The 23,304-nt window shown below is 36.4% G+C and overlaps 1 protein-coding gene across 4 annotated transcripts in view; it reads right to left on the reverse strand.

Annotated features, from left to right (window-relative positions):
* AP4E1 (adaptor related protein complex 4 subunit epsilon 1) overlaps window positions 1-23,304 on the reverse strand; it is a 106,902-nt gene that overhangs the window by 24,161 nt on the left and 59,437 nt on the right. For all 4 annotated transcript variants that reach the window (XM_037833984.1, XM_037833981.1, XM_037833982.1 and 1 more), the window contains 7 exons: window positions 20,377-20,499; window positions 20,164-20,273; window positions 17,021-17,160; window positions 15,950-16,062; window positions 15,724-15,842; window positions 10,524-10,826; window positions 8,439-8,553 (listed from right to left, as the gene is read on the reverse strand). In XM_037833984.1, the coding sequence (XP_037689912.1) occupies window positions 8,439-8,553; window positions 10,524-10,826; window positions 15,724-15,842; window positions 15,950-16,062; window positions 17,021-17,160; window positions 20,164-20,273; window positions 20,377-20,499 (1,023 nt within the window). The remainder of the gene's footprint in view (window positions 1-8,438; window positions 8,554-10,523; window positions 10,827-15,723; window positions 15,843-15,949; window positions 16,063-17,020; window positions 17,161-20,163; window positions 20,274-20,376; window positions 20,500-23,304) is intronic.

A 23,304-nucleotide genomic window follows, 5' to 3' on the forward strand; every position in this document is an offset into this window, starting at 1 on the left:
CTCGTTGCCTGTGTTATCTCCACCCTTGTCTGGGTCAGAACTCTGGGAACTGAAAATGGCTGAGGCTTTCTCCACTGAGCCAAAACAGGGACAGAAAGCCCCTTTTAGGGCCAGTCTGTGGCCACCCTCCGGCTCTCCAAGGTCAGTCATCACCCAAAGCCTCTGTCTGCTTGTTGGGGATTCGTAGCTTGTATCGAGCAGTCCACGTTTGTTAATCAAAACCACAGTTAGAGCTCAGCTAAGCTGTATTCACTTGCTTGAGAGAGCTGCTCTCTAGCACTGTGAGGCTTTGAAGCTCGGGCCATGGGGGGAGGGGGCTCCTGGCTTGGATCCAGTTTTTACTTACAGATTTTATGCTGCAATCTTGGGCATTCCTCCCAACTCAGGTTGGTGTATGACGAGTGGACGATCATGTTTGTCCCCCCACAGTTATTCCGGATTATTTACTAGTTGTTCTTGGTTGTTTATTTGTTGTTCCACAGGGAATAAGTAACTTCCACTCCTCTCTATGACCCATCTTAGAGCCTCCAGCCAATTGATTTTTGACAAGGGGTAAAGACCACTCATTTGGGAAAGAACAGTCTCTTTAACAAACGGTCCTGGGAAAACTGGATCTCCATTCACAAAACAAATCTCCGTTTACCTCACATTATATATAAAAATCAACTCAAAATGTGTCAAAGACCTTAATATAAGAACTGGAACTATCAAACTCCTGGAAGAAAACATAGGGAAGCATCTTCAGGATGCTGTTTTAGGCAATGTTTTCTTAGACATTACACCCAAAGCACAAGCCAACAAAAGAAAAAACAGATAAATGGGACCTTCTCAAAATTAAAAACTTTTGTTCCTCAAAGGACTTTATCATGAAAGTAAAACAAAAACCTACAAAACAGGAAAAAATATTTGGAAACCACACACCCAGTAAAGGTTTAATATCCAGAATATATAAAGAAATCCTTCAACTTAACAACAAAAAGACAAACAACCCAACTAAAAACGTGGGCAAAAGTCCTGAACAAACATCTCTCTAAAGAAGATACACACATGGCCAGAAAGCACATGAGAAGATGCTCAACATATTTAGCCACCAGGGAAATGTGAATCAAAACCATAATGAGATACCATTTCAGACCCATTAGAATGGCTGCTATTTAAAAATAGAAAATAACAAGGGTTGAAGAGGATGCAGAGGAATAGGAACACTTATTCACTGCTGCTGGCAATGTAAAATGGTGCAGCTGCTGTGGAAGACAGTTTGGCAGTTCCTCAGAAAGCTAAGTATAGAATTACCATATGTCCCAGCAATCCCACTATTAGGTATATACCCAAAAGAATTGAAGGCAGGGACTCAAACAGATATTTGGAAACTGATGTTCATAGAAGCATTATTCACAATTGCCAAAAGATGGGAGCAACCCGAGTGTCCATCAGCTGAATGGATAAACAGGTGGCAAAAACATACAATGGAATATTATTCAATCATAAAAAGGAACGAAGTCCTGAGACATGTGACAACATGGATGAACCTTGAAGACATCATGTTGAATGAAATAAGCCAGACACAAAAGGACAAATATTGTATGATCTCACTGGTTTGAAACAATTAGAATAAGCAAACTCATAGGGTCAGAATCTAGAATAGCAGACAGAAAGGGGGGATAGGGAATGAGAAGTTAAGACTTATATGTACAGGGCTCCTATTTGGAATGACAGAAAAGTTTTGGTAATGGATGGTGGTGATGGTGGTGATGATGGCACAGCACTGTGAATGGAATTAACAGCACTGAAATATATATATCTGAATGTGAATAAAAGGGGAAATGTTAGATTGTATATGTGGTAACAAAATTAAAAAAAGTTTTTTTAAATCCATGGAACTACACTACACAAACAGCGAACCCCAAGCTAAACCATGGATTTTAATTAATAGTACAATTATAAAAGGATGCTATCATCAATTGTAACAAATGTTCCACACCAATATAAAGTGTTGGTGGTGGGGTGGTATATGGGAATCCTATATTTTATGCATGATTGTTTTGTAAATCAGTAACTTCTCTGATTGAAGAAAAAGACATTGTCCTTCATTTTTCTTTTTATCTCCATTAGAAGCTAAAAAAAGTGTACAATTAGGAAACAGAACTGATAAACCAAGTCTTCTGAAAATTTATTACTCTCATGCAAAAATGTCTGATGAGCTATGAGTGAAGAGATGATCATGTTTTTCCTAAACAAAACACTCCTAGGCACATTCTTTCAACAAATGGAGCCCTCAGTGTGAGTTCTCCCTTAATGATAAGAATAAGGTTTATTCAGGTCCAGATTTCTTTGACTATGTATAACCCAAATTAATTCAATCAGAACCATGAAAATTCATACTGTTATTGTGGTAGAGCAGATGCCTACCCCAATATCCATTTCCCTCCTTCTAAATAATAAAACCTTTGACTAGGTTAATGGCCACATAGAAAAGAGCTCCATTTCGAGTCCTTTGGCCTTGTGATGAGTTTTGTTCAATGAAATTATGCACATTATGCAGAAAGTATGCAACTTCTGGAAGGGAAAAATTCTTTATTCTCTCCTTTCCTGTTTCCTGTTGGCTAGACTGCAAGGTGATTCATGGAATACAAGCAGCCATCTTAGATCATGAAGCAGCACACCAAAGATGCCAGAACAACACAACAATGGAGCCTGGGTTTTTGATAATCATGAAGCCATCATTAACCCTAGGCTTCCTACACCTCTGGATTTCTTTAATTGGAGAAAGTATTAACATTGTACCTTATATAAGGCACCACACTTTATTTTCTAATATGCAGCTAAACCTAATCCTAACTGACACATTTAACTTTTTGAACTGTCTGGATTATAATACAAAAGATCTTCTTAAATCATAAAAACATCTAATATAAATGTGAACTATAATTATCATCCTCATTTTCAGATGAGGAAACTATGGCAAAGAGTTCGCCATAATTTATCCAAGATTACAAAGATAGGAAATGATAGAAGAGGATATAAAAACAGACACTCTGGTTCCAGAGATGTACTCTTAACTATTACACTGCCTTCTCCAAAGGTTACAGCACCTAATCTAAAGAGTACTAAATACATGCTCGTTTGTTGGCTGAATGAATGATATAGAAGAGGAATCAAAATGCAGTAGGGAAAAAAAAGGGGGGCTAATAATTAGGAGAACTGAGTTGTTGACATAGATCCGGTGTTAACTAGGTGTGTGAACTAGCTCTTAATTTCTTCATCTATAAAGGGAAGAGTTGGACTAGATCAGTAGTTTCCAAATGCTGATCTGATGACCAGGATTAAGCTGACTTCAGAGAATCTCCCAAGGACCTTGTTATATATATGGCCGAGCTTTCAGCTATTCAGAGGTATCTAAATAGGGCTCAAAAATCAATATCATTTTTGGTTCCTCAAGAAATTAAATGTAGAATTACCATATGACACAGCAATCCCACTCCTCTATGCCCAAAGAACTGAGAAAAGATACTCAAAACAAACACATGCACATGAACATTCTTAGCAGCACTATTCACAATTACCACAAGGGGAAAGAAGACCAAATGTTTATGAATGGATGAATGGATAAACAAAATGTGGTATATCCACACAATAGAATAATATTCGGCTATAAAAAGAAATGAAATACTGATACATGTTACTACATGGATGAACCTCAAAAACATTAAGCTAAGTGAAATAAGCTAGACACAAAAGGACATATATTGTATGATTCCATTTATATAAATTATCCAGAATAGGGAAATCCATAAAGACAGAATGCAGATGGGTGGTTGCCAGGAGCAGCGGGGAAAGGGGAATAGGGAGGAATTGCTTAATGGGTATGCGGTCTCATTTTGGGGTCATAAAACTGTTTTAGAACTAGATAGAGGTGGTGGTTGCACAACATTGTGAATGTACTAAATGTCACTGAACTGTACACTTTAAAATGGTTAATTTTATATTATCTGAATCTTAGCTCAATTAAAAAATATGAATCATTTTCAAAAACCTCTCTTTGTGATTCTTATTCATAATTATGTTTGGAAACCACTTGTCTAAATATCTCTAAAGTCCTTTTCAGCTAGAATATTCTCTCATTTAAAAATTTTCAATCATCTAGTTTAACCTTCTAGCCTATACTGGTCTCTTTTTATTAGGATCTGTGACAGTCAATCATCTAGCCTCTGCCTTAACACTTCCAACAACAGAGAGTAGCTCAAGAAATGTTTCCTATGTACAATTAAAGATAGCCAAAGAACAAAAAGAAACTCAAAACTAGAGGTAGGGAGTTTTGAGAGTAGAAAGGAAAAGACTAAACATGGGAGGGAACAGTACCTGGAGAGTAGATAGATGAAATTACAATTCTAAAACAAAAGAAGTAAAGATTATCATCTAAGATGATCTGTAAAGGCTCATGGATGAGAATGAAGTTCAAACCACAATATTTTCATTCTTCAGTGAAAACCTCCCAAGATCTATATGGTGATGAATGACTAGAAGGGCCAGAGATTTTAAATAGTTACCTAGGTGTGCAAGAGCTCATTCATATGCATGTGTGGGATAGGAGGAGAATAAGGGTATGCAGAAAGAATCAAGGTAAAGAAAAAATGTCTGAATTCCAACTTAATGAATATTCAGAAATCAGCCAGAGGAAGACTGAGGGGAAAGGGCAATTCACATGGAAGAGGAAGCATGAGCAATTGGCAGGAAAGTAAAGAACAGCATCATGGATATAGAGAACCATAGCAGTTTAGGTAAGAAATGATGGTAAGAGATACACGGGAAGTTATGCAGTAGGCAATGATGGGTCTCTGAAAGGTTTTAAGCAGAGGAGGACAGCAGTGAGATCTCTGTTTTGGATAGGCCATTTAAGTGGCAATCCAGATGAATCTGAGAAGGCAAGAATGGAGGCAGAGAGATAACCTGGAGTTGGGAGTTACTGAAGTAATCCAGGTGAGAGAGAGTAAACTATAAACTATTCCGGGCATAAGTGAGTATTTCAACATTTAACTTGTTTGTATGTTAATGACTTCAGAGGCCTTGATTATATACACATTCCTTTATCTTACTTCCTACTGTAGCTCTTTTATACCTTGACTATTTAGCTATATTTCTGTGACCATCCCCACCTGTAATTATTAATTTTTTTTTTGAGAGACTAACAACGCAAACTTAACCTGGGTTTCCAAAAGCAGCAGCTCTACAGAAGACAGATTATACTGCTATTTCCCCTTACTATTTCTAGTATTATTCAACACTGGGGCTACAACGTTTGAATAATGTTTTAAATGAATAATCCACAGTTTCCTAAATGCTTTTTTTCAGTGGTACAGTGGTCTGGAGTTATGTACCTCTGAAAAACATGTTCTTAATCTTAATCCAATCCTGTGAGTGGGAACCCATTGTAAACAGGATCTTTCTTTCTTAAATTCAGTTTTATTGAGATATATTCGCATACCATACAATCATCCATGGTGTACAATCAGCTGTTCACAGTACCACCATATAGTTGTGCTTTCATCACCCCAATTTTTGAACATTTTCCTTACTCCAAAAGAATAAAAATAAAAGTAAAAAAGAACACCCAATGCAGTCCACCCCCCCCCATGCCACCCTATTTTCCATTTAGTTTTTGCCCCAATTTTTCTACTCATCTGTCCACCCACTGGATAAAGGATTGTGAGCCACAAGGTTTTCACAATCACACAGTCACACCATGTAAGCTACATAGTTATGTAACTGTCTTCAAGAATCAAGGCTACTGGGTAGAAATTTGACAGTTTCAGGTATTTCCTTCTAGGTATTCCAATACATTAAAAACTAAAAAGGGGTATCGATATAGTGCATAAGAATGCCCCCCAGAGTGACCTCTCGACTCCATTTGAAATCTCTCAGCCACTGAAACGTTGTTTCATTTCACTTCCCCCTTTTGGTTGAGAAGATTTTCTCAATTCCATGATGCTGGGTCCAGGCTCATCCCCAAGAGTCATGTCCCACACTGCCAGGGAGATTTACACCCCTGAAGTCATGTCCCATGTAGGAGGGGAGGGCAGTGAGTTTACCTGCTGAGTGGGCTCAAGGCAAGGACACATCTGAGCAACAAAGACGTTCTCTGGGGAAGACTCTTAGGCACAACTGTTAAGTAGGCTTAGCCTCTCCTTTGCAGTAACATGCTCCTTAAGGGCAAGCCCCAAGATCGAGGGTTCGTCCTACTAAATTGTTAGTCCTCAATGTTTATGACAGTATCAGTAATGACCCAGGTGGGGAAGTCAAACATTTCCACATTTTCCCCTTCAGGGGGGGCCTGCAAATATATTTTTATTCTCTGCCCAAATTACTTTGGGATGTATCAGGATCTCACACTAACCTAAACAGGATCTTTTGACGAAGTTACTTCAGTTAAGCTGTGGCCCAAATGAAACAGGATGGGTTTTAATTCTATCATTGGAGGACTTAAAGAGAAGGCTACAAAGGGAGAAGCCACAGGGAACAGCCAGAACCTACAACTCAATGGAACCCAGTAGAGAAAGGAGAAGATGCTGTCATATAGATTGCAGGAGGAAGCTAGCCTGGAAGCTAGCTCTGAAACCATAAGCCAATAAATCCTGTTGTTTAAAACAATTCATTGTATAGTTTTATTCTAGCAGCTGGGAAACTAAAACAAGTGGGAACATGTAATAAAGTTTGCTCCCCTCTACCTCATCTATTCTCCCAATTCTTAATATCTTTCTATATTTTCCTGACGTTTAACCTTATAAAGTTGGCATTTTTCTACACAAGAGAGCTAAGCAGCATTTATAAAACTGACATATTTAACCACTACTCTCTGCAAATGATTTATAAAAATCTCAAGTAAGAACTGATTGATACCAGAAGGATTTCAGAATTAATACCTTTTTTAGGTAGAAAATGACAAGTTTCCCCCTACTCTTATTTTGTCTTATAGACAATACCTTTTCCAAGTTATATCATTTCACAATTTATTCCACAAGAATTTATTAAACACTTTCTATATCCTGTCTCATAGCCAATTTCCCTTTCCATGATATAACATAAACACTCTAATCCCATTAAATCTCAATTTTACTTTAAAGAATTTTAGAAAAATAGATTTAGAAGGAGAGGGAAAGACCCTAATTTGAGAGCTTAACCCTAATTATAATTATGGTTCTATGGAACAAAATGTACTTGGTAAGGAAATGCATCAGCGTGGGAAATTCCAGGGCCATCTACTTGACTTAAGAAAGAAAACAGGCAGTGCCAAGAATTAGGCTCTCCCCCTACCTTCCCTAGTCTACTCACTCTTGACGTGCAGTAGCGGAAACTGACTGGCCCCGATGTTCGAAATCAGGAAATACAGCAATTGGATCACTTCTCCCACTATAGAACTCCAGAAGATTTTCACTCTATACCCTGGATGTCATAAGGTCTTTATATAGTATGGTTACGGGATGGGCAACTGTAATTCAGAACTTCACTTTTTTCCCCTACCATATACTATCAATATATAAGAAGTTAATGGGAAGGAAATGGATTACCCTTTGAAAAGAATTAAATCTTCTAGGGGATTAAGTATCACTGTGCTAAATAATATATCAAAAGCCTCAAAAGAGCAAATACTTCCGTAAAAAGATAAATTCAAGCACATATAACATTAGCATTTATAACTCTTTGGTCTTATTATAGCATCAACCTTTTAGGTGTACTCATAACTGAATATGCCTAGCACAGAGCCTGGAAAATAGTAAATATTCAATAAAATCATTAAATAATGAATAAAGAAAAAAGGTTTTTCGGCACTGAACTGTATCGAAATATATTCCGAACTCCTCAGTAGATTATATTCACCTTTACTCATATGGATACTTGCCACCCACCAGCCAAATATCACAATGATTTTCCCTGTACCAGAATCAAGTCTTTCCCTAACAGGCTACATTGCCTAAATATAAGTTACTCTTCCCTTTTTTTCAGCTTGTCCTAACTTCACTGATCAGATATTTTGTTGGAGGAGGCATAATAATACAATTAAGCAATAGTAGAATGCTCAGAATGAAAATAAAACTCATCAGTCCATAATGACCAAGGTTTTTCCTGAAATTTTTCTGCAAATATGCTCTAACATCTGTCAGCCCTCTAGAACAGTGACAAACATGAAAATTACACAATGGTTGTCATTCTATCTTAGGCATTTATGTTTACTGAGCCTATCCAGACCCATGACTTTGGAATGCCTCTAGGCTAACCTATTTTTTCTGGGTATCTGAAGATCTAGACAGGGTAAACAGATCATACGCAGATTTAAAGAGAGACAATAAAAAGTAAATGTCTGTTTTTTTACTTACATAACTATAATAACAATTGCACGATAAATTACTTCACTACAATCTACCCTGCACCCACAAAAAAATTACCCTTGTCCTGAGAAAGCTTTTCCTCCTGGCGCTGGTGGTGTGGTTTGTAAGGTGCTGCCCCCTGACTGAGTCCTTCAGCCACAAAACTATCCAGAAAAGATAAGGAAGCATCTACCTATATTAAAATGAAGAAAAAATTAGGATATTTTTATATTCATATAAATAATTTTAGCCACCATATACTAAAATTAAAAAAAATTTAGGTGAAAATCAGAAGCTTCAATTCTAAAAGTGCTACTCAACTCTCTACAATCAACATCTATAATCAAATCACCTAGCTAAGAAAAACAACATGTCATTTTCAGTTACTATTAATATCACTGCATTGTAGAACACATTTTTGGGTACCCAATATTTTAAGGTATCATGTAGGTGTTATGGTTGAGACATAGGAAGACACAGTTCCTATCCTCAGGAGACTCGATGCCTACTATTAGAGACAGACACAAACACTATGAGAAAACTATTAGTTTTCTGTTGCTGGGAGCTAAAATCAAGGAGTTGGCAAGACTCGATCCTTCTGGAGGCTCCAGGGGAGAATTTGTTCCCTCTTTCTTCCAGTTTCTAAAGGCTGCCAGTATCCCTTGGCTTGAGGCCAGGTCACTCCAATCTCTGCTTCTGTCATCACTTTGCCTTTTCCTCTCTGACCTCCTCTCTCCCTTTTATAAGAACACTTGTGATTACATTGGGCCCATCTGGATATTCCAGGATAACCTCCCTATCACAACATCTTTAACTTAATTATATCTACAAAGTCCATTTTACCACTTAAGGTAACATCATCACAGGTCCAGGAATTAGTATGTGAACACCTTTGGGGAAACATCACTCAGCCTAACACAGCATCTTTGATATAACCTTCTACCTGAAAATACTTTTTCAAAAATCTATGGAAAATTACTTAATTTCAGCAGAAACAGAAAAGTACAAGAAAATAATTAAGTGAAAAGAAATAAGGGATGAAGAAACTTGAGTGAGGGGAAAAGGAGAAAAGAAACACTGAGAAGAGAAAGAAAAATGAGACAAACACAAGAGGATATAGTAGTCATAACATCAGAAACCACAGATTTGCTTCTGATTCAGTCAAGTATAAGCAAACCGCTCAGATAATTTAGAACAGAAGGTAATTCTCATTTAAATACCACATCATTTAAGTGGTATTTCATACTTTGGAAAGGTTTAGTTTCAACAAGATGGGGCTATGTCCTTGTTATCTATTATAGATGGTGTTGTGTCCTTGTTATCTATTATTAGGGACAAGGGAGAGTGTAGTTAATCCCTAGTTTAATACTGTATATAGCATATTCATTCACTCAGGAACATCTCTGGAATGCCTACATATGCTAAGGCAAGGTCTCTGCCCTTAAGAAGCTACTAAAAGAATGAACGAACAAACATTCAAAATGAATGCAAACCATGAAAATTGGACTCAGAATTAGTGGGCATACTGCCCATCCTCTCCTCTTTCTCAGCTATGTGACATCTAATAAATAGCAATTTATATTTCCTATCTTTGTGATTAACACACAGCAGTTTGAAAAATCTGGCTTTTCTTTGAAGTCTTCTGATAACACAAATCTGAGGGAGAGCAAGGTATGAATTAAGAAGGAGAGGAGTATTCAAGGATTTTGGGTTAAAAAGGCTAGTGGCTGAAAGCAGATGGGAGGAGGCAAAGTGTGTGATCAGGTTATAAAGTGGTAAAGATACTAAATGAATAAAATAAAATGGAGGACCATTTTTTCTCACAGTAGACAAAGTAAGAGGTAAATTTATTTATATTATTGAAGTTCAGAATACATAAAATAAATTCCTGAATTATTGTATATTAAAAGGGATTGCCAGAGAATATAAATCCCATCACAGCAGTTCTCCAGAAGAGTTAATCTTCTATGTCTTACTATTTAGGATCAGTTCTGAATGGAAGCTCTTAAACTGTCTATCAGATTAACATGAGAAAAACTCCAACCTTCATCTTAAGTGGTATAGAAACTATACTTTTATGTATTCCTGCTATATCACAAATGCAAGAATTACTCTACATTAAAGACAATGCAAGTTTTAAAAGATGAAACACAGATGTCTTACCACCATGTCTTCACAACTCTTATCAACTGGAAGCAAGCTCTTCATAAGTTCCACATTCTCATGTAAATGTTTTAATTCAAAGGCATGCTGTCTCATACAAGTATCCAAAGATATAGTAAATTCCTGGATTAATTTCTCAACCATGTTAGAAGAGTGTGCTTGGGGTGTCAACTTGGTCAGAGCAGCAATTAACCAGGCTTTCGTTTCTGAAGAAATGGAGTTATTCTTAAGTAACTTGTAGAGTTTGTTTATAACCACCTCTGGCATGTCCTTATCTAAGAGGTAGGAATACTCTCCCAACACCTATGAATAAAACCAAGAGACGTTTACATACAAGTGTGAAATTATGCAGCAAACTACACTAGGAAATATAAATAAAGTTCCTACTCCTGGAACAAATTTAATCTAGATAAAATATCCCCTCACAATAAGGGAATTTTTAGATAAAGAAACAATTGTACATTTTAAGTTCAAAATTATACCACAAGTCGAAAACTCAATATGAGAAGTTTTCATATCTTTGTCTTAACAACGTATAAAGCAGCATACTTTTATAAGTTAGTTTTCTTTTAATTTTCCAGAGTTGGTCTGTTATTATCTTCCAAAAAATATTTAAACAAGTGATTCTCACATACTAGTATGCCTAAGAGTCATATGACGTATTTCATAAAAGTTTCTGGGCTTTACCCTCAGGGATTCTATTTAGTAAATCAGGGTGGGGATCTAGGTATACATTTTGAACAAGCAGAAGGTAATTCTGATGTAGATAGTTCACAGAACAGACACTGAAGAACAATGATCTGTTACATATCCTTTTTCTTACATTTAACTTATTCAGATGGTATAGAATCTAAGAACAATTAATAGACGGATACTTCATTAAGTGTAAGATCTTTCTGGAATAGTATTTACAGAAATTTTCATATTTCTTGTGGAATACTGACATAAGCAAGAAAAAAAAGGGAGATGGGGAGAAGGCAACGAAAGAATTCATAGTTAGCAATATGAAGGAGGAAAGGAGACAGAAGAAGTATGGCTAAATAAGTTCAGCCCTTAAATAGCAGGATAATTTTTAGAGTGGGGTAATAAAAGATGAAAAGGTGGATTCAGAGGGAGCAGATAACCTATATCCCAGTTAAAAAACCAATGGCTGGACTCTGGGCAAGATAGTGGTATAGAGAGGAGGGGAATTTAGTTAGTCCCCTGGAACAACTAATAAACAACCAGGAACAACTAGTAAATAATCTGGAACAACTGCTGGGGGACAATCGTGACTGTCCACAGATCGTACACAAACCTGGTTGGGTGGAATGGCTAAGATCGCAGCATAAAATCTGTAAGTAAAAACTGTGGAAACATGCCAGGAACCCCTTCCCCCGATAGCAGGCTGAGCTGCAAAACCTCGCTGTGGGAGAAACCAGCAGTCCTGGAGCAAGCAGATATAGCTCAGCCCAGCAACAACTGGGGTTTTAATTAACAAATGTGGACTGATGAATACAAGCTACAAACACAGACAAACCCCTAACAAGCAGAGGCTTTTAGTGATGAATGACCTTAAAGAGCCAGAAAATTCCTGTGTCCTGGGAAAGGGAGCCCAGAAGACCAGGCGCTATCTCTGGCTGACAGGTGAAACTGGGGGGTCATGGACTGCTTCTGAAAGGAGGCTTTCTTTCCCTTTTTCTCTCTCCTGAGTGGCTCAGTGGAGAGAGCTTCAGCCATTTCAGTTCTCAGCACTCTGACCCACACAGGGGTGGAAAAAATAGAGGGACAAAGGAGCAATTCAAATGCAGAAGATAACTCTCTAGGGGGTGTATTTTCCCTAAAAGGAAGGAGGTGGGGCCCAGCTCTACTGCAGGCCTTCACTTCAGAACTCAGACCCCAGAGCCTAGGGAAAACAGCTGAAACAGAAACTAAAGGGGCCACACCTCCTTACACCAGTTGGGAGCAACAGGCTGACAGGTGCCACCTGCTGGGCAGGTTAGGAAAAGCACAGAGGCTAGAGACTTCACAGGAAAGTCTTTCGATCTCTAAGACACACCCTCAGGGAGACTTGAAACTGAGTATAACCCCATTCTGAGATCTGAATCCATTTGGTCTAGGAAAATCTGACTGGGGTAACCAAGGAAACCAGATGCCTAGACAACAGAAAACCACAAACTACGTTAGGGAAAACGAAGATATGGCCCAGTAAAAGGAACAAACTTAACACCTCAATCAACATACAGTTGAGATATTGTTTCACTTTAATGAAACAAAGATTTTCAAAGAAATATGCGAAATCAAATAAAAAACCAAATCAACGAGTTCAGGGAAGATATGGCAAAAGAGATGAAGGATATAAAGAAAACACTGGGAGAACATAAGGTAGAAACTGAAAGTTTGGAAAAAACAACTGGAAGAATCTATGGAAATGAACAGCATATCTTACAAGAGATGAAAAACACAATGGAGACATACAACAGGAGATCTCAAGAGGCAGAAGAAAACACTCAGGAACTGGAGAACATGACACCTGAAATCCTACACACAAAAGAACAGATAGGGAAAAGAACGGAAAAATACGAGCAAATCTCAGGGAACTGAATGACAACATGAAGTGCATGAATATGCATTTCAGGGGGTCCCAGAAGGAGAAGGGAAAAGGGGCAGAAGCAATAATAGAGGAAATAATCAATAAAAATTTCCCATCTCTTATGAAAGACATAAAATTACGGATCCAAGAAGCACAGCATACCTCAAACAGAATAGATCTGAATAAACCTATGCTAAGACACTTAATAATCAGATTATCAAATGTCAAAGACAAAGAGAGAACCTGCAAACAGCAAGAGAAAAGCGATCCATCACATACAAAGGAAGTTTGATAAGACTATGTGCGAACTTCTCAACAGAAACCATGGAGGCAAGAAGGAAGTGGTATGATATACTTAAGCCACTGACCAAGAATCCTATATCCAGCAAAACTGTCCTTCAAATACGAGGGAGAGCTTAAAATATTGTCAGACAAACAGACAATGACAGAGTTTGTGAACAAGATTCCTTCTCCACAGGAGATACTAAAGGGAGGACTACAGACAGAAAGGAAAAGACAGGAGTGAGAGATTTGGAACACAATTTTGGGTCATTAGTTTCTGTGTAAATACACACAGAAAAAAGATGACTGTGAGTATGGTCGAAAGAGGAAGGTTAGGAGCATGTGGGACACCAGAAGGAAAGAGGAAAGATAAAGACTGGAACTGTATAACTCAGTGAAACCTAGAGTGCTCAACAATTGTGATAAAAGGTACAAATACATTTTTACATGCGGGAGAACAAATGAATGTCAGCCAGCCAGGGTGTTAAAAATGGGGTGGTATTGGGGAAAAAAATACAATCAATGCAAACTAGGGACTACAGTTAATAGAAACATTGTATTATGACATCACTAATATAAATAAACATACCAAAAATGATATTTAGCATATAGTAGCAAAAGTTAAAATATATAGCAGCAAAAGTTAAAAAAAACAAAACAAAACAAAACACGATAATGCAATAGAGAGGGGGTATATGGGACCTCTGTCCTTTCTGTTAATTTTTCTATAAAATCTACAACTGCTGTAAAAAATAAAGTATTTTTTTAAAAAGCTACAATAATCAAAACAGGGTGGTATTGGCACAAGATTAGGCTTATAGACCAATGGAATAGAATTGAGAGTGCAGAAATAAACCCATACATCTTTGGCCAATTGATTTCTGACAAAGGAACCAAGTCCACCTAATGGGGAAATAACAGTCTCTCCAACAAACAGTGCTAAGAAAACTGGATATTTGCAGGCAAAGTAATGAAAGTGGACCTCTACCTCAAACCATACACAAAAGTGGATTAATGACCTAAATATAAGAGAAAACTATAAAACTCTTAGAGTCCACTCAATGGGGAAAGAAAAGACTCTCCAACAAATGGTAAGAAAATTGGATATCCTCAGGCAAAGTAATGAAAATGGAACTCTACCACAAACTATATACAAAGTGGATTAATGACCTAAATAAAAGAGCCAAAACTATAAAACTCTTGGAAGAAAATATAGGGAAGTATCTTCAGGGCTTTGTAATAGGCAATAGTCTTAGACTTTACATCAAAAGCACCAGCAACAAAGGATAAACTGGACTTCAGCAAAATTCAAAACCTTTGTGCATCTCAAGAACATTGTGAAGAAAGTAAAACAACCAAAGAATGGGAGAAAATATTTGGAAACCATATATCTGATAAAGGTTTAATATACAGACTATATAAAGAGCGCCTACAACTCAACAACAAAGAGACAACCAACCAATTAAAAAATGGAAAAAGGACTTGAATAGACATTATTCCAAAGAAGATATACAATTGGCAAATAAGCACATGCAAATATGCTCAACATCATTAGCCATTAAAGAAATGGAAATCAAAACCACAATGCAATACTATCTGACATGCACTAGAAAGGTTATTACTACAAAAATGGAAAATAACAAGTGCTGGTGAGGATGCAGAGAAATAGGAACCTTAGCACATTGTTGGTGGGACTGTAAAATGGTGCAACTGCTCTGAAAAACTCTGGTAGTTTCCCAAAGAGTTAAACATAGAACTACCATATGACCCAGCAATTGCACTCCTAGGTATATACCGAAAAGAACTGAAAGCAGAGACTCAAACAGGTATTTGTACACTAATATTCATAAAAGCATTATTCACAACAGCCAAAAGGTAAAACAACCGAAATGTCCATCAGCAGATGAATATATAAAGAAAATGTGGTATACACATAAAATGGAATATTATTCAGCCTTTAAAAGGAATGAAGTTCTGATACATGCCACTTCATAAATGAACCCTGAAGACATCTGGCTGAGTGAAATAAGTCAAACACAAAGAGACAGCTATTGTATGATTCCACTTACATGAAATAGCTAGATATGCAGATTCATAGAGACAGAAAGTAGAGTACAGGTTACCAGGAGCAAGGAGAAGGGAAAATGGGCAGTTAATGCATAATGGGTGTGTGGTGTCTGTGGAGATGGGGAAATGTTGGTCATAGGTGGTGATGAGGATAATGCAACATTATGAATGTGATTAATCCCACTGAATAGTATGCTTGGGAGTGGTTGAGACAGGAAAGTTTAAGTTGTACATATGTAAAACAGTGTTATAAAAATTTATGATTTAAACTCTGCTCACCCAACTCATAACTTGAATAAATTTCTGTGGATAGAACACATTTTCCACATCTAGTAAAGAGAGATAAGACTGAACTGCATAAAGTCTCAGTTGTTGATCTTCTGTTTCATCATCAAAACCTACAAAGAAAATGACATACCATTTTAATTTCCTCTATATTCTCTAAGAACTTTGTAATAGAAACATTTAATTTAAAAATTTTTACAGAACGCAACAGTTTACCAACCTTCTGCTAGCAGTCTCAGAAAGTTATTGGGAATATCAGGATGTATTAGATCTCCTCCCACTGAAAACACAGCATTCATTGTCTGAATAAACCATGCGTTATCAGGAGCATATGTGCCCATAGTGTTAAGAACAAGTACACTTGCAAACACCACTTATTGAAATTACCCTTTCTCCTGCAATCTTTTAAAAAATAACCCAATTCATTCTAGCGAGCATTTTCACATTTAACTTCTGACAGTAATTGTTCTATACCTCAGTTTTAAATAACAGTTGCTCAGTAAAAGCTTATTTAATTGAATTGAATAAACTGAGCTCAGGTCACCTTACCTAGCACCATGCCTGGTATATACTATGCTGTGAGATAGCTAAAAGAAATGAACCAGCTAACTAGGGATAAATAAATAATGGAAAATTATACATACTTCAGAGAGGGTAAATATGGTGTGTCTACCTGAACAAGCTATTTCACCTCTTTTCTATCTCATCTGTTCCTTTTCAATTTAAAATTCTATGATTCTACTGGCCAGAGTTATAACACTGGCAAGGACAAAAGTATACTTAAGAAAATTTCCAAGATAATTTGACTAATATTATTCATCATTTCTAAGATTTAAATGACAGATATTTTTAAAAGAATGGAATGTCCTTGTGACCTAGTAAAGTCCTTCTGAGTTTAAAAAAACAAAAATGTGACAGCAAGTAACATGTGAATGGATTCCAACTGCTTTACTGCAACAATTTTCAGCATAAAAAAATAACTTATTACTAAGAAAAGAAACAGTAAAAAAAGAAAAGTAAAAGAACAGGAGGGACTGAGAGAGGAATCAGGCAGCGGTTCCTTTATCTTCCCGATCATAATACTGACCAACCTAATGACAAGAACCAGGAAAAAGCCATCCCCTAAGAAGTCTATATAAATTTCTGTTTTGATAAGAGAAGCTTGAAAATCAGTAACAGAAGTTATTGCTTGGTCTCTGAACTCAAGATGCAAGTGACCATGTCTCTCCTATCTTTTTCAAGTTGTTGTTTAATTAGTTATTTTATGACTCATGGTCCCAACAAAGGATATTTCTCAGCCAGCTCAGCTATTTTGCCAACCAAATTGACAATGATATATTCTTCTTTGCTCTGATGTAAATATTCAAGCATTTTATGGACAATAACAGTTATATTCTGTGCATTAGTAATTCTGTAAAGAAGTTCCAGAGTCTATTTAAGAGAAATAAAAGAGTATTATAAAACTACACATAATAACACCAATAAATATAGCAACATACAGGTTTATAACAGTTTATTCTACTTTTATGTATATCTACTGGGCAATTAATAGGCACTCAAGAAATACAAATTTTAATATTAACTAAGATAAAATTTAAGAAGGGTAAAATAGTCAAAAAAATGAATTATGATCAATTCCAAAACATAAAAGCCCTGACACAGATAATAAAGACCTAAAATTATAAGGTTTATATTTTCTAAAACTATACCACCTTTTGAAACCTGTATTACTTATACCTGTGTATGTTCATGCATGTATATATATATATATATATATATATATATATATATATATATATATACACATATATATATAATCCAGTCTTGCAAACTGTATTTCCCATGTTCCTTGAACAAAAGAAAATAGCACTTCAGTGGATTCGGAAGTTAAGGGCAAATGGTCTTGTGATGGTTAATTTTACATATCAGCCTGGATAGGTTATGAGGTCTATTTGTTTGGTCAAGCAAGCACTGGCCTGATTGTTCCTAAAGAGGTATTTCATAGATTTAAATCATTAGCCAGTTGACTGCATCTATGGCCAATGACACCTACAATCAACAAAGGAGACTGCCTTCAGCAGTGAAAGAAGTCTTATACAATCAGCTGAAGGCCTTAAAGAGAGAACTGACAATTCAGCTGTCAGAAAGAACATCTATCTCCACTTCAACTAGCCAGATACTTCTGGGGAATTCATCAACACCATGAACTTCCCTACTTGAGGCCTGCCCTACAGAATTCAGACTTGCCAAATCCCAGGGTCACATGAGCCAACTTCTACCATCAATCTCTTACTATCTACATCTATCTATATCTATATCTATATATTCCATTGGTTTTATTTCTCTGCAGAACCCTGACTAATACAGGCCTCTCTAATGGATGGACAAATGTTGGTGGCTCAAGCACTTCAAAGTCTTGCAGTGCCTACATTCAAAATCTCAGGTACTAAGAAAGTAATGTTTTATATAGCTAGTTTCTCAATGCTGAGGAGTATACCTCTTGTGACCTCAAGTAAGAAAAAGGCTGACCAGTACCAGAGTAAGCTCCCATTTAGCTGGCTTTCTTAGGCTTCAGATTAAGGTTCTAAAAATATCATAGCTCCCAGAAATCAATATGAAACCAAGGGGAATACTGAGAAAGCATCATTTACTGGTATTTTAGGATCAACAATACTAGCTGCAAGAGAATTCTGACACACTCTATTTGTCAAATGCATTCAAAATATTTTTAGGGCTCTTTCTCATTTTTCTATCCTTACAGTCATTACTACAAGTACAAAGGACAACATACTTTGACGGATTTAAAAAAAAAAAAAAACTATTTTAATTAATTCTTAACTCTATTTAAAGACAACCTATGCATAGGTCTCCTTCAGTAATAGTTTTCAATCTTTGGCTTCAAACATGCTCCCTGTCAGCACCAAATTCATTTCCTACCATAAGACCATGAAATTGATCGTTTCCAGGATTGAATGGGGTATAAAGTTAGGAATTGCATAGCTAGAGGTCTTTTCTATTCAGCTTTGATAGCTCCTACTTGCCTTCCCTCTCTCCCTGTAAGAAAAAGGTAATATGACCAGGTAAAAGGGAATCCCAGTCTTAAGCAACAGTTACTCCACTGCCCAAAGACTAAAGTTCCTTCCATCATCAGTGATAGAGGTTACAAGTGTCCATGGCACAGGAGAGAGAAGACTACAGTGCCGTTTTTGGACATCACTGATACCCAGCACCTTCCCCAAAGAAATCAAACTAGTTTTCTCACTGCAAAAAATGGACCACACAGATCAGACTTGATAACTTTATTAATTGCCTGTTTTGCCTTTGACTTACATCTTTAAATAAGAGGCCAGTAATTAAATAAAACAATAGGAAAACTGTACCTAAGTCAGATCCTGTTCAACTCAATAGTTAATTACATGCTCTATAACTATTTTTTTGTCTTTCCTCAAAATGAAAGGACCATATACTTATTTATTACTGTCCTGTGACACCTTCTCCTTTTTTCTACAAGGACTACACATAGTAATTAGTTATTTGAAAACTTCATCCAAGATTCATTATCCAAGGCAGGTAACAATTTTTAGAAAATTAAAAATATGAAAAAAAAAATAATTATATATATGAACTCAATTTCTCAAAAATACTTTATTTCAAAAATAAAATGCCTTTAAAATTCAAAATCGTCTTATCTTTTAAAAATACAATTGTTTAATGCAATGCTTTATTCTCTCAGGAAACTCCCTTATTTTTAATTCCCTGCTTTTAAAACATTTTTATCTTTATTAAATTCTTGTATTTAATCTTCATTATTTTTTTAAATCAGAAATAAAACTTTCAATCCTCTTAAGTTCCATGTACTATTTTAGATGAAGGTAAAGAGTGATTTCTCTACATGACAATTAACAGAAGTATTATATAGAATCCCAAGTAGATACTGAAGCAATTTTTCAAAAGGAAAAAGCTGAAAATTTAAGTAAATCATGCATCCTTCTTTTCAAGAAGTTCAAATCATTTTATGGATATCTTCATTAATTCTTTCAACATCCTGGGAATACATTAACCCATTTTATAAAAGAAAATAATAGAAAAATAGTAATCACCTTAAATTACATCTTAATTGTATAGTAAAAGAAAATATCTTAAACTCTGCCAACAGGAAGACTTGGGAATAGAATGCTCTGACCAAAAAGCTATCAAGGAACCCTCCAACTCATAATTTAAGAACATTCCGGTGGACTCTGACACAATTAATTTTTAGAAAATTCCTTAAACTTTAACAAAAAGAATAAAATGCATTCAAAAATTAAAACACCTAAACACACACACACACACACACACACACACACACACTGCCCAGCACTTTGAATCTCTCTCCATAATACCACTAAAAAGTTTAAAGATTATAACACATCCACTATTCAAAATAACAGTTACCTCTCTTTTAATAATAGGATCAGGATGGTCTAAGCATTCAATTATTGTCATCTGGTGTTGAAGAGCCAGACTGGGATCCTGTTGGATAACATAGGTAAGAGCCTTCAGTCCTGGAAACAAAGATTATTACATTATACAGTGATTTGAAATAAATACCCAGCAAATTTCAAAAGCTTCCTTTGTAAATTCTGCCAAAATAACCAATCATCTTACCCAAATATTTGAGATTTATTTTAGGTGACAGAACAAATTTTCCAATGCACTTGGCAGCCTTCTCAAGTAATTCTGATTTCGGATAAATAGAATAAACTGTATGCACACATTCAAACAGAATAGCTAGAGAAAGAAAATATAAAAATGGCAGGAATCATGTTAAGGCATAATTAAAAACATTTGTTAGAACTCATAATAAAACAAACTAATGGAAGGTCAGTTTTAGTCAAATTTTATTTATGGAAAATTTTCAAAGAAATGAATTTTATACTGTTTTCAGGCTTCTAATTATTAGCGTTAGGTTATTACACTACAATTTAAAGAGAATTATATTTATTAACAGATAAAAATGATACATTCATTCATACAACAAATATTTACTGAACACCTCCCATGTGCCAGGCATTGTTCTAGTATTGTGGATACAGCAATGAACAAAACAGAAAAAAAACCCTGCCCTTGAGGAGCTCACATTCTAATGGACAGAAAAATAAATAGCACTCTTATTGTTCCTATGTAAATGAGTATTTCTGACTCCTTGAATACTTTAAAATTGTTTATTCTTAAGAAGTTTCCAGAACTTATACAAAGAGGTCAGAATAATTTACTTCAATATAATCACCTAAAGATGCTCTAACATTTATTTGAAAGATAGGCCCACTACTCAACAATCTGCAAGCCTTTCTTTAAAATTAACCTCAAAACAAAGCATATAGAAAAAGCTTTTCAACACCTTAATATAGTGTTCAAGTTTGACTTTCTGATATAATCTAATTTCTAATAACATAATAAATGATCAAAGTGGGGACTAAAATTTTTTCTCAAAATATTGTAAAGAGCAAGAATAAGGACTTGGAATTTTTGCCACAATAAAAAAGCATCACTGAGATACTATTAACTCCTGTATGTCCTCAGCAATCACAGTATTAGAAGCAAAATACAGTGAAGGGTTAGAATCATCAGACAAAACAGTTCTACTTCTTGCTGAAGCATATCAAGTGTCCTTTATACAGTCACTTCTCTCTTTTCAAAAGCTTAAAAAATAAAAACCAGACATTTTTATGTACAAGACATATCCTGAATATTCCACTAGCCATGTTTTACAATGTTGTAAGTTGCCTATCAATTAATGCACAAATAAATTTTGGAAAAACCTTTATATACATCCCCTTCTTCAGAAAGAGAGAAAAAAGAAATCAGGAATGATTTCCCTTGAAGAGGGGAACTTACTTTAATTAAAGGAAAACCACAGAGTTAGTTAAGTGGACCTAATGACACTCTGTATATTCAGATGTGCTGTAAAATGTCATTACTTGGTGCTGCGAATAAAGTTCACTCTATGACTTCGTAAAGTAAACAAATTAAACAAAAATCTCTGGCCTATCAACTAAGATAGAAAAAGACAAACTATGACCAAATCCAGTCCGTGGACTTCTTTTGTACAGCCTTACAAAGTAAGACTGGTTTTACATTTTAAAAAGGTCATTTAAAAAAAAAGATAATAAAAATAAAAATTGAATATGCAACAGAAACTTATGTGGCCCACCTTTCCCCCCAAAAAAATTTGCCGAATCCTGAACTAATATAACATAATATGGGAGGAAAAGCCAAGGCACAATGGCCTTCTGCTCCGTGAAAGTAACTAGAAAGAGGCTGGAGGATGCCAGGGATCACAGTTTCAAGATGTGACTGGTCATAGAGAGTCCCCCACAGTACGTGGAGGAAACACCAACAAACACGGAGGCGAGACAGCAGCTCAAGGGACAGGGTGAGTCTGTTCCCATCTGGAATGCCTCCTATGCTGAAAGACTGCTGCCAGGCACAGGAGTGAGCAGCAGCTCTGTATGCCCATTCACCCACGTTGGTGGTTAGCTGAGGAGGTGATCCTCCACAGCCAGACAGCAGAGAGTTCCCATGAGCAAACCCAGTGGGAAGCGTTTGCTCTCCCCCCACGAGAGTCTGAGAGTGCAATGGCAAGAAGCTGGGAAGGAAGAGGCGCCATGCTGAAGATCAGGCACCCCTCCCACATCCCAGCGACTCGCAGGCAGATGGCAGGCAGGGCCCAAGTTCCATCTGCAGGGTGCCCTTGAGAGGACTCCATGCCTACCTGCTCAGGGCCCAAGTCGCAGACCCAGGCAGGCAGTCCCCAGCGGAGATCCGGTGCACTGACTGGTTCGCCACCCAATTTGGACACCATCAACTACACAGGAGAAGTTCGGGGAATACCTACTTGAGAATTAAACCTGCTGAAAGGTGAGGGAAACTTCCAGCAAGCTATACCTCCACAGTGCCACCTGCTGGTAGGACTGGGAAATTGCCTGCCAGCAAGTTATAACTGTACCAAATTGTATATAAATACTCAAATAATCCCGCATTTCCCAAAAAAACCCTATCAAGGCAAACAAATCCCCCAAAGCCAACAAAAAATTATAAAGGACTTGAAGAATCTTGAAGATATGGATAAACCAAACAAACAAAAAGCCAAAAGAGACACAAACTTTGGAGCAATTAAAGAAGTACAAACAAATCCCCAAAATAACTTCAACAAGATGGATAAAGACATAAAGGAAATCAAGAAGACTCTACAAGAACATAAGAACTTGAAAGAGTAAATAAAAAAATACCAGCCCATATGGAAATAAAAGACACTGTGGGTCAAATTTAAAATATACCAGAGACACACAATGGCAGATTTGAAGAGGCAGAAGAAAGAATAAGTGAACTTGAGGACATGGTAATTGAAAGTGAGCACACAAAAGAACAAATGGGGGGAAAATTGAAAAATTTGAAATGGATCCCAGAGAAATGATGGACAACATGAAGCAAACAAATATAAGACTCATTGGTGTCTGTGATGGTTGGGTTCATGTGTCAACTTGGCTAGGTGGCCTAGCTGTCTGGTCAAGCGGGCACTGGCCTGACGATTCC

This window comes from Choloepus didactylus, chromosome 4, assembly GCF_015220235.1.
Source record: "Choloepus didactylus isolate mChoDid1 chromosome 4, mChoDid1.pri, whole genome shotgun sequence".
Taxonomy (NCBI): Eukaryota; Metazoa; Chordata; class Mammalia; order Pilosa; family Megalonychidae; genus Choloepus; species Choloepus didactylus.